We start from the raw sequence: 11,749 nt of genomic DNA on the forward strand, positions 1-11,749 counted from the left end.
GCTTGATAGCTGGACTACTAGTAAATGGACCTAAATGTGAGAGTAACAACCAATGGGGAGTCAGTTTGACAGATGAGTGAGCAAGTGTGAGTTACAGTGAAGGAAGACAAGTGTGGAGGAGAAAAGGAAGAGATGAGAGTAACAGGAAGATATGGAAGAGATAGAGAATGGATCTGCGCTCAGTGTGTACTGGAGAAGGAGAGGGAGGAGGGGAGGTTCGCGGTTGGTGCACTGGGATGTGACGTCAGCGGCTTGTTGGATTGAGGTGCTGTGTCCTGCTGATTTTAATCCTAACTCATTAAGGAACAGAGAGCAAGTGCCTGTGCAAGCCCTCTGGGGAAGGAGAGAAAGTGACGGGAGAAGGAAGGAACACTAAACAATCCATCAAGGGAGATAAGTGGAGCTAATTTACGGCTTGAGAGACAGAAGAGGGAAGAAATCAAGCATTTTATTTTTGCTTCTCAGTTTCATGCCTGCTTTCCCTCATTACCCTCTCCCTTATTTGTCCTAACATCTTTATTTGCAAGCTTACCGTGTGGCCTGTTGAAGCATGCCCACAAACGGAACTAACAGGGCCCTGAAGCTGCAGTTTGGCCTCATCAACCATGAGAATCGCTACCTGACGGCCGAGGCCTTCGGCTTCAAGGTGAACGCCTCAGGTATCAGCATGAAGAAGAAACAGATCTGGACCTTAGAGCAGGACGAGCAAGATAGCCAAGTAGTGTTCCTCCGCAGCCACCTGGGACGCTATCTGGCCTCTGACAAAGATGGCAAGATCACATGTGGGGCAGAGAAGCCTGACCCTGACTGCCGTTTCCTTATTGTGCCTCAGTCTGATGGTCGCTGGGCACTGCAATCAGAGCCCTACCAGCGTTACTTTGGGGGCTCGGCTGACTACCTGTCCTGCTTTGCCCAAGCCATCGGGGAGCAAGAGCTGTGGGCCGTCCATTTGGCTTTACATCCACAGGCCAGCCTGCTCAGTGTGGCACGTAAGCGCTATGCCCATCTGTCTGCTTCAGATGGAGAGATCTCGGTGGACAGCAACATTCCCTGGGGAGTGGACTCCTTGGTTACCTTGGTATATCTCGACGGCAAGTACAGCCTGAAGACCTGTGACAGCCGTTTCCTCAGCAATGATGGCAAACTGGTGAAGGAGAACAACAACACTACAAGCTTCACGCTGGAGCTGAAATCTGGCAAGCTGGCCTTCAAGGACTGTGATGGGAAATATCTGACCCCAGTGGGTCCCACAGGGACTCTGAGATCTGGCCGATGCTCCAAGCCTGGAAAAGATGAGCTGTTTGATCTCGAGGAGAGTCATCCACAAGTAGTTTTTCAAGCCGCCAATAAAAGATTCGTCTCAGTCAAGCAAGGTAATCAGCCTATGATGCAGTATTGGGGAGAAAAGAAGCACATCATCTAAAATTGAATAGTTTCCTAAGGAAAGTAGATTGAAGTGCTGCACTTACAGCATTATGCTCTCAATCCAGTACTAAGAATTGGGGAACATTAAAGTGGAAATGGTTTTCATTTTTGAAAGTCATTGAGGTTCAAGGATGAAATTTGATTGTTTGCAAATACTGTACATCCTGAAGAATCTTGAATCTATTCAAAATAAGACATGGTAAAAGCGACTTCATGGTCACAAACATAGCTAGCACTCCGCTCAGAGGCTCCAGGCTGAGTTTAAATTTCAAGAAAGAGGAAATTAGGAAATTCTTGACAGACTGAGAGACACAGCAATTTTCCCTACTGTGATAGCCACGCAGCTATGGTAAGTTTTTTTTTACCATTGTTAGCACCTGAGACTATAGGTGAGACCATTTTCAGATCCTTAAGCGAGCAGTGCACTATATTTTTGAGAGTAGAGTGTACTCCCTACAAACCTAACCTAAATGTTTTTTTTTCATAACACTCTGGTTACAGTTTATCTTCACTGTCTGTAGTTAAATGCAGTAGTCATCTTCCAGGTCCTCTCAGGTTTGGTTCTTCTTTCCGTCTCCTTTCTGTTTACAATTTCCCCTCTTTTCTGAATTTAATCTTAAGAAGAGTTTTGCAAAGGTACAAGAAAACAGAACCATTACGACCACACAGACTGTCACATTTTGCAGGTTTGGGTATTGAGGTTAGCTAAGAGTCTAGCCTTAGCGTAGGTACAGTAAAACAGCTTAACACATAGCACAGTAGAGTACACAGTGTGCCTTTTGTCAGCTGAGAATACAGTAAAGTCATGAGCAAAGCAATACCACTGTTGGGTGTGTAAAGCATAAAGTGCTTTCAAATATCACACTACAGTAATGAGGGATTCTTGATGACTTGAGACAGCCTGGATTTGTTTAACTGAATCTTTACAGTTACGTTGCAGTAACCAAAAAAGCAAATCAGCAACGTTTACCAGCTAATGAGAGAAAGCCCTGCCTGTCTTGTCTACACGCTAGATCCAGAATGGTTGTCAGCCATACTGTGGAGGTGATTGTGGTAATGGGCTTTGTCATTTCCACTGTGTGTCCATTGAAGATTAAGCAGTGTGCAAATGACTTCAGGGCAGATCTATGCCCCATGGGCGTCAATTACCATCAGTGGCCTTTAAGCCTTGCAGCTACTCGCTCTTTACTCTCATACATCGAGCAAAGTTCTCCAAATTATGTGGATCTATGGTCTGCCAGAGTGGCACTGAGATGGCAGCAACACAGAGTTACAGCCGGGGCTTACCAGACAGATGAGTTAGTTACGAGGTGTCTTGTCAGCCTGCATGATGTAATCTGCTCCGTCATGTATAATTATTCAAGCAAACGATGTGGGCAGACAGGGGAGCAAACTGTGTTCTGTCACAGCTTTTTAAAGCTTTAAAATTCAATCAAAGCAACTAACAGCCTTATTAAAAACCAGCTGCACAATGCACATGCAATACTATAGCATATCTTGGGAACTAGATTCTCAAACTAACTTTAGACTGCAGTCATTATGCATATGCATGAATAATATTTCAACAACCTTGCACTCTATTCTCATAATATAGGGCACAGAATTAAATTTTTTAACTGTAGTGTTTGGCCTTGCGGCAGTTCCACATTTTCTAAGGAACAAGGCACTGAAAGCTGCTTAGTGGGCCCTGCAGTGCAGATTTGCATTTCACCACTCAGGGAATTACAGCAAGCGAATGAACAGGAAGGGTGGAGGGGTGACTGTGGGGGATTAGGGTTGTAACAGGCTTAAGAGAAAGGTTGAAGGATATTTCGGTGGCATCTAATTTGAACTACAGCAGACACAGTTCAGTTATATGTGTCTGTGTATTCTCCAGCACCTAACGCACCCCACCAGACAGAGTTAATACATGTGGATTAAGTGTATAACTCTAGACTGGCTGCAAGTGAGGCACTCAGGTTTAGAGAACAAGGCACATAATGACTAAAGATGGCACAATATTAAACTATTTTTTTATGTTTGTCTGTATTCAATTTAACTATTCTTACACACTTTCTGTTGTATGCAAAACAAATGACATGAGTTGATCACATGAAATGTGCTGCAGTGCAAATGTTCACAGAATGAGGCACGAAAACTCCACACCTCAAAGATGGCTACAAAGTAGGCTAATTGTTTCAAGTGATCCTCTCAGCACTCAGCACCCAACTCACACAAACTTTATGGGTGAAATAGATTTCAATAATGACATGGTTTTAAAACATCCACATCTAAATCCAATGCTGCTGTATAATCCACTTTTTCAAACCAACCTGACCAAAGACTCAGATTTTCTATGAAAACATGACTTTTTATCCTCACCTTCCAAGTCTAACTGAAGTCATCGTTGTAAGGATGCATTTACCCCTCCTAATAGAGAGGGGTGAGTGCATCCTGTATTGGAAAACCAACCGTATTTTTCACTAAACAATTAATTGGCAAACACTGGAATCTTAAAATGTGTTTGAAACTCAGCCAAGCATATTTTTTACTGGCCAAAATAATATATTGCCTTTTTCTCACATATTTATTTGTTTCAGTACATTTCATTTAAATACTAAGGTTGCTGTGGAGCACAAAAAGACAGGTTTAAAGTTAAAAAAAGGTGGGTATATTTAAAAAAATTTACAAAACAGCTAGCTAGAGATGACAGAATTTGAGTTATAGGGCCCTTTCAAAAGGTCAACGATAAATAACTCTAGTGAAAAATAAGGCTTACAAAACTAGACGTTACCTCAACAAACAGAGTTGCATAAAACAATGGGGCAATAGGCTGATCAGACCAAACTAAACACAAACAGAGAACTTACATAGACAATAACTAACATAAAGAAACCCCTAATCTCCCCCATGATGTCACAGCTCTTATGGTGCGTTCGTTTTGTACTTGGAGGTCGGAAATTCCCAGTTCCCAGTCGGAAGTTTAAACTTGAACGCACCCTGAGATCAGATTTCCAACTTGGAAACTAGGAGCAACTGCATCAACCCCGACTTTCGAATTCAAGATGGCTACATGTATGGCTCAAGATTTTTGCATGTAGCATGTTGCTACGCTGTCTGTATGTGCAAAATACCACATAGACTGTTGTTATGAAGCTGTCTATACTCCGAAATTGCAAGGGCAACAAAGGCTTTCTTGCGGGCGTCCATGTTTTTTTCCGACTTGTCCACCGTTGTCATCTAGAATGCAAAAACTGTTGTCGACTCGGGGGTGACATCGTTTCCACTTCCGACTTTCGACCTCAGAGTACAAAACGAATGCACCATTAGTTCAGTCCATGGGATGGCCTTCTGCATAAACACCAGGCTCCGCCCTCTGCCCCATCTTTTGCCCAACCCCAACCAGGAAGTGACATCAGGTAACTCAAAAGCAAATGGCAAAATGACAAAACAATGTAAACTAAATGTGCGCTTCTAGAAAACACTATGTTGTCAAAGTGCAAATAAATTTTAAATTAAACAAATTGCTGGTGTGCATTTTAAGTGACTGCAAATTAAAGGTAACTGAACATGTGGTAATGATGTGAGTGAGCATGGGAATCATTCAACCTTTTGTGTGTCTGTGGGCACGGCCATCACAAAGGTATTACGCTGGATACAAACTTAAACAAGAGGCCAGAGCAAAATTAGAAGCAAAATGATTCTAATATTTTGAACAACTCATCACCACAGCCTCAACATGTGAATAAGTTTCCTCTGATAAACAGTGATGCAGTGTATATGTCTAGGGCTTTTACTGTGAAAGGTAAGAATGGACTGCTGTCTTGTTAGTTTCAGTAAAGCATGATGTAATAAATACGATTAGGGCAAATGCCATAAATCCATGGAGGCAACTGTGAGAACTGGGTCAATACATCATTAAATATGTTAGCATTTGCTAGTGACATGCCCTTGCATTATGAGAGGCTCATTTGCACAGTAGGAGCCTTGAAGCAACACCAAGCACCATATATTTGTGTGTGGCAAATTATGGCACCTTCAGGTGATGACATTGTGAGTGGGTAACCAATTCGACCCTTATATCACCAAAACCCAGAAGTAGCATTGCACAAAATCAACAGCTATAATATTTAAGGCTGAATAAATGAATAGATGTGACTTAATGACGTTTATAGCACTGAGACATTTTATTAATTAGACTCATAAAACATTGTGACCTTTCAAACACCTGCATCCTATATGAGGAGACAGAAGCTTTGGATGAGTCATTGTAGGCAGCACATTGTGTTATGTGTTGCAACAACAGAGAATGGATTAATGCTGTATTATGCACAGGCATCTTTGGCAGTGCCTGAGAGAGTAAATGACATTCAAGAGGAGGCAAATGGCATTCAAGAGTGGATGCAACACTTTCATCCATAATTTCAATGGAGCAAGTGCATAATTACGGTCTTTTCTTCTATTATTTACCAGGAGTGAGTATTTCAGCCAATCAGGATGTGGAGACAGACATGGAGACCTTCCAGATGGAGATTGATAAAGAGAGCAAAAAGTCTATGTTCAGGACCAACGGTGGATCCTATTGGACTCTAGTGACTCATGGAGAGATCCAGTCCACTGCCACAGAAGTGTAAGTAGCTCTTACAGCTAAGGACCTTTCTTTTATGTTGTCAAATACATTTCCCTAACGTTTTCATGTTTTTTTTTTCCCAGAGAGGTCAACACAATGTTTGACATTGAGTGGCGAGGACATAGGGTGGCACTCAAAGCAAGCAATGGAAAGTATGTGTGTACAAAGAAAAATGGGCAGCTCTCGGCAGTCAGCGATACAGTGGGTGAGTGCTTTCAGGCAAGCCACTTGGGATTTAACGCTGTGTCCACATGTACAGCTTTTTTTGACCCATGCAAAGAGATGAACAGTATTTGTCCTACATTGCAGGTGATGATGAATTATTCCTGATGAAACTCATCAATCGCCCCATGCTGATCCTTTGTGGGGAGAATGGCTTTGTGTGCCACCACAAGAACTCCAATACTCTGAACGCAAATCGATCCGTCTATGACATTTTCTCATTGATCTTTAATGATGGCGCCTACAATGTAAAAAGTCAGTTTGTAATATGTGTGCACGTGCAATTGATTATTTTAGCATAAACTGAATTGTTTGCTAATTTAAACATGTATCTGATGTCACTCTGCAGGTGTGAATGGAAAGTTCTGGTACGTCTCTAGCAGTGGTCTAGTGTGCTCAGATGGAGAAAAGCCAGAGGACTTTTTCCTTGAGTTCCTGGAACACGGACGTGTCGCCATCAAGGCCTCTGATGGGAAGTACCTTCGTGGAGACCAGGGAGGTACGCTCATGGCTGATGGCACAACTGTTGATGCATCTTGTCTTTGGGAGTTTTGACACCTTTCAATCAGGACGCTCAAAGAAGAAGCAAGAAGGCAGGGTGCAGGACCAGCTTCTATCAGCTCAGATGAAGCGGACTGATCGGGTAACATTTCCTGCCTGTTTTTATATTAGCTGCCAGGTGCCCCATCCCATTTTTTCCTTTTTTTCTTTTTTTTTTTAATTGGGAAAGAGTGAACAGTTTAGGAATATATGTGTGGTTTTCTTGTAAATATTAAATGTTTTGTCTTTCAAATGACAATGCCAACATCAAAAAACACATACCGTGTGAAAATGTGTAATTACCCAAATACGGAATAAGGCAGTGACTGTCCTAGTTCTTTCAGACACACTTTGTTCAACATGTGACAACCAAGTATCTTTTGAGGGCAGCCACACTGATCAGACACTGAACAAAGAGAAATTCAACTAAGAGTGTTGCTACATATAGTAATTCAGTTTGATGCTGCATTTTTAGTTCAGTCTATTCAGAAAGCATGGACATAAATGGCAACAAAAGGAACATTAAGGGGCCGTACACATTCTGCGGTGTGGTGAGACCAGTGATGTTGTTTGGTTTAGAGACAGTGGCACTGAGGAAAAGACAGGAGACAGAGCTGGAGGTAGCAGAGATGAAGATGTTGGGGGTCTCTGTGGGAGTGATGAGGATGGATAGGATCAGGAATGAGTACATCAGAGGGACAGCTCATGTAAGATGTTTTGGAGATAAAGTCAGAGAGGCCGGACTGAGATGGTTCGGACATGTTCAGAGGAGGGACAGTGAATATATCGGTAGAAGGATGCTGAGGTTGGAACTGCCAGGCAAAAGGCCGAGAGGAAGACCAAAGAGGACATGAAGTCAGTTGGTGTGAGAGAAGAGGATGCAGAGGATAGGGTTAGATGGAGGCAGATGATTCGCTGTGGCGACCCCTAAAGGGAACAGCCGAAAGAAGAAGACACATTCTGCATTTTTTTGCGCCGTCGAATTCAATCTGCACTCAAAATCTACTTTTGGAATGCAGCAACATGCACTGCATGTCACATGACAAGGAGCAATCAATCACATCTGGCAGATACCTTTCCTTTCTTCCTTAACTATCAGTCTATGGTGAATATTAAAGTTTAACAGGTGTGATTAAACCCAAACGCAGCACTCAGTGACAGTTGGTAATGACCTTTAATTAAACACAGAATAAACAGAAACTTGAGCTGATGAAGGTATTCAGGTAATAGTTCATTATTCGGGCTCAGAACCCACACACATTCCCTGGGTTCAGGGGCCAACAGGTAGGTACATAGAGGTCACACACACACACAAGGTGTCTCCCAGATAGTCTCTGAGCTGCAGCAGGCAACTGACAAGCACTCACACTGAAACGTCGTGGCAGGAAAACACCACACAGTCACAGGCAGATGGAAACCAGATACACTGAGGCAAAACTCGTGGTCAGGGACAAAAGGCTGGTGAGTTTAACAGTAAACAGACAACATAGACAGGTCAGAGGCAAGCAGGTAAGAAGTGCTGGAAAGTCTTGCATGTGGTAGAAGAACAATCTGGCACTGAGTGAAAGGCAGCAGTTGCTTATATGCAGGAAGTGCTGGTGAGTGCACAGGTGAGTGGAGTTGCCTTGATGAGGGAGGCGTGGCTGGCTAGCAGGGTGCAGGTGAATGGAAATTTACCAAGAGCAGGTGAGGGAGAGATGGGGAGCAGAATGCAAGTTGTGACAGAAAGACAAGCTGATCATTTTAGTACAGGGCCAACAATATTTTGATACATAAAAAACAAGGCATAGCAACATCAGGTGCCACCTGTTTTCACGCTCTTGAAAGTTGGTGAAGACCTTGCGTTTTCCAGGTAGTAAAAGACGTGGCATGTATATGAGCCCTTAGTCCTTCTGCTGCTGCTGAGGCTTCATAGACTAAAAATGTCAAAAAGCTGAAAAAATCTTTGACAGTTTTTAAAAAATCTAAAACTAATACAAATCTGGCAGAGACACATCAGTCCTTATCAACATTCTGAACTGAAAACCTTTAAAAAACAGACAATGAAGGATCAGTGTGGCTGCAGTCTTAGGTTTACTTAAAAAAAAACAGGGATACATACACAAAATTAACCTCATTTGGTTTAGGTGACTAGCCCTCCGTCGACTGTTTATCAGGATCAAACTTCTGTAACAATCCCACTGTGTTTGTTTACAGCTTTTAAATCATTTCAATACTTTGACATATTCTATTAGAAGAGTGTGGCCATCCAGGTTACTCTCAGCAAACGTAATGCACCACTGTCTTCACAGATAGCGAGAAGCTGGTCCTGATGGTGTTTTCATTTATCCTAATGGACCTTTTACAGTTTCCATAAAAGCACAATATGAAGTAAATGAAGTGGTCTGAAGTAAATAGACCGTACTGTCTCAGGCGCCTCTGCAATGTTGAGCCATGTAGCCTAAATCCAAAGAGGACTTAACTCAGCATCATTGCAAACACTGAAATATGTTTTTGTGTACCACGTGTAGAAATACAGAGATCAGACATGTTCAGGAACAAAGGATATCAGTAGAAATGCCATATATCCACATCAGGGACAAGCAAGAAACCAAAGGGGAGCACATTTAAAGCATTTGATGGACTATACATCATTTTTAATGTACCAGGCATGAACTCAGAAAGTGCTTCTCTGTTGTTCTGTCTAGGGGCCTTAAACCATACTAGACTCTTTATCCCTTTATACCCCGTTCTCATGTTCAGAGTTGGGTGGTAAGATTAGAAATTGTTATGGATTTAAATAACAGATATATTTGAAGAAACTCCAATGATTTCTTACTGGAATACATTTGGCAATTACAATACATCCTATAAAACATTACACGGAAGCTAAAGTGTTTGAATACAAATCCTAAAGTAATGCTTGTTTGTTTTCCGTCACAGTCTGATAAGAAGATGTAGATGTGAAGCGAGTGCTCCCTGTGCCTAGTGGTGTTGCTCAAACCCCGCTGCAATGACAAAGTTGTGATATCTGCGTCCAGTCTTTGTACAAAGCTAGGCCAAGAACATCGCACTGAAACTGATACAACTCTTCTCATCTAACTCCCGACAAGACAGCAAACAACTGCATTTCACAAAATGCTGTGGTGTTACCCACTACTGCTTTTGAAAGATGTGATCAGTAGCCTCTAGTTGACCCTTATCAAACAGAGGAGGAACCCTTTTTTAATTCTGATCTCACGGGATTCATTGTATTGATTACATTGATTCCTGACCCCAAGGGCATAAGCTGCCCAGACTTTATTGGCACAGATGTTGGTGTGCAGCACAGAGGACGGCCTGAACCTGTATACAACTTATCCTGTAGATTTTTGTCAGTTATTCCCCAGGAAGAAATAAAATCTGCAATAGTTCAAGTGTAATGTCTAAATCAATGGTTTTGTGATGTGTGCAATTTGCAATTAATAGAGACATCTTAGAAGGCATGGTCCAAAAGGCTTGGTCACCTATGCATCCTGTATCTGCTCTGTGGAACCTCCAGCCATATTTTAGAATGTATTTAACATATAGAGATGTTTGTTGTTTTACTATCTTTGTTTATGATATGATTTTTGAAAATGTTGATGACAATAAAAACTTGAAAATACCTTTGATGACTTTGGGACTAGAATTGGTCAAATGTTAATTGTTAATCGATTAACCGCCAAGAAAATTTTTGATCAGTTATGCCTGCTGGTCCTCCAGTTTACTGCACTGCACCAAATGGGTCTGGTGGAAGCAAGCTAGCCTAGCGGGCAACGCTCATTCAACAATTACGGCTAGTAACACCATCCCGACCCAACAGCTTTGCTGTGGAAACATTGTGCCCACCCTCCAGTCAACCTCCGGGTCATTCCAATGAGTAAGTGGCTCAATTTTGAATCCCAATACCCTTTAATAGCATTAGCAGTGTCAGCACGGCTAGTGGTGCTAGCACAGTTAACAGTGATAAAAGGATTTTGCAGCTCAGGGCTTCCTGAGGGGAGAACTGAGGGTGGCCACCATGTTCCCGCAGCAAAAACCGTCCTCACCTGGATGAGTGTCGACACTAGCTAGCTCCTGTGATCCAGATGGTGAGCAGTGCAGAGTGGCCAAGGCTAACCGCATGTTCCATTTACATTGCCACGAGCGGTAAGACTCAAGATGATGTCGTAAAATGTTTTCCTGTTTGAATTGGCGGTATGCGTCCCCATTTGCATTTGTACCATTTACGACCTAAACGTAAACAAAGATGGATGCCTCCAAGAGAGCAGTCGTCGCTATTGCAGTAGCGGAGTACCAAGATCTTCACCTCGAACATAGCAAGCCTTTATTATTAGCAACACTGCCAGCTACTTTCACCAACACCAACAGGTAAACAACACATACACAACATTCCACAAATAACATATCATAAAGCATTCCCATAAGGCATTATAATGTGTACGAGTAATTAAAATGAAGACTCAGATTGATGAAAAACAGTAAAAAATAATAGTAAAGAGCACAGCCACTTACGGTAAATATAGGGCACAGCCATCTTTGCTTTCGTCAGTCTTTTGAAACTCGTTGTCCTCTGAGTTCGTACAAGACCGCTACTAGTAGAACCGCCTCAAAGAGGCGTGTCATGACGTGTCGCTGCGTAATTTTTCGCAGCTTCCTGTCTTTCCTACCATCTTACTAGCGGTAAGATCTATATAGAACGGCCTATAACTGTAGCCAGTGATGGACTCAGGATGTTTGAAGGGCAGGGGCAAAAAGGAAAAAAGGGCACCTACTGCATGACATGGAGACAAGAGGGCAGCCAAAACGGCACATCCGTTCGTTTTCATCCAATAGGGCATATCATCTTGTTTTGATCACTCAAGAGGGCAGCCAAAAGGGCACATCCTCTCATTTTTTTTAATCAAGAGGGCAGCCAAAAGGGCACATCCGCTCGTTTTCATCATTCAAGAC

The 11,749-nt window shown here is 42.5% G+C and overlaps 1 protein-coding gene across 1 annotated transcript; it reads left to right on the forward strand.

Moving 5' to 3' along the window:
• Nucleotides 1-308: 308 nt before the first annotated feature.
• On the forward strand, nucleotides 309-10,421 carry fscn2a (fascin actin-bundling protein 2a, retinal). The gene is made up of 5 exons (XM_033643862.2): nucleotides 309-1,373; nucleotides 5,878-6,034; nucleotides 6,118-6,239; nucleotides 6,344-6,511; nucleotides 6,606-10,421. The coding sequence occupies exons 1-5, from the start codon at nucleotides 551-553 to the stop codon at nucleotides 6,809-6,811; spliced, it is 1,476 nt and encodes a 491-aa protein (XP_033499753.1). The 5' UTR covers nucleotides 309-550; the 3' UTR covers nucleotides 6,812-10,421.
• Nucleotides 10,422-11,749: the final 1,328 nt, after the last annotated feature.

The sequence above is a fragment of the Epinephelus lanceolatus genome, chromosome 18, assembly GCF_041903045.1.
Source record: "Epinephelus lanceolatus isolate andai-2023 chromosome 18, ASM4190304v1, whole genome shotgun sequence".
Taxonomy (NCBI): domain Eukaryota; kingdom Metazoa; phylum Chordata; class Actinopteri; order Perciformes; family Serranidae; genus Epinephelus; species Epinephelus lanceolatus.

Excerpts from the sequence above, each read along its gene's own strand:
- fscn2a (XM_033643862.2), top strand. The coding sequence starts at position 551 with ATGCCCACAAACGGAACTAACAGGGCCCTGAAGCTGCAGTTTGGCCTC. Across the intron at positions 6,035-6,117 it reads CAGTCCACTGCCACAGAAGT|AGAGGTCAACACAATGTTTG; the intron begins GTAAGTAGCTCT and ends TTTTTTTCCCAG. Across the intron at positions 6,240-6,343 it reads GGCAGTCAGCGATACAGTGG|GTGATGATGAATTATTCCTG; the intron begins GTGAGTGCTTTC and ends CCTACATTGCAG.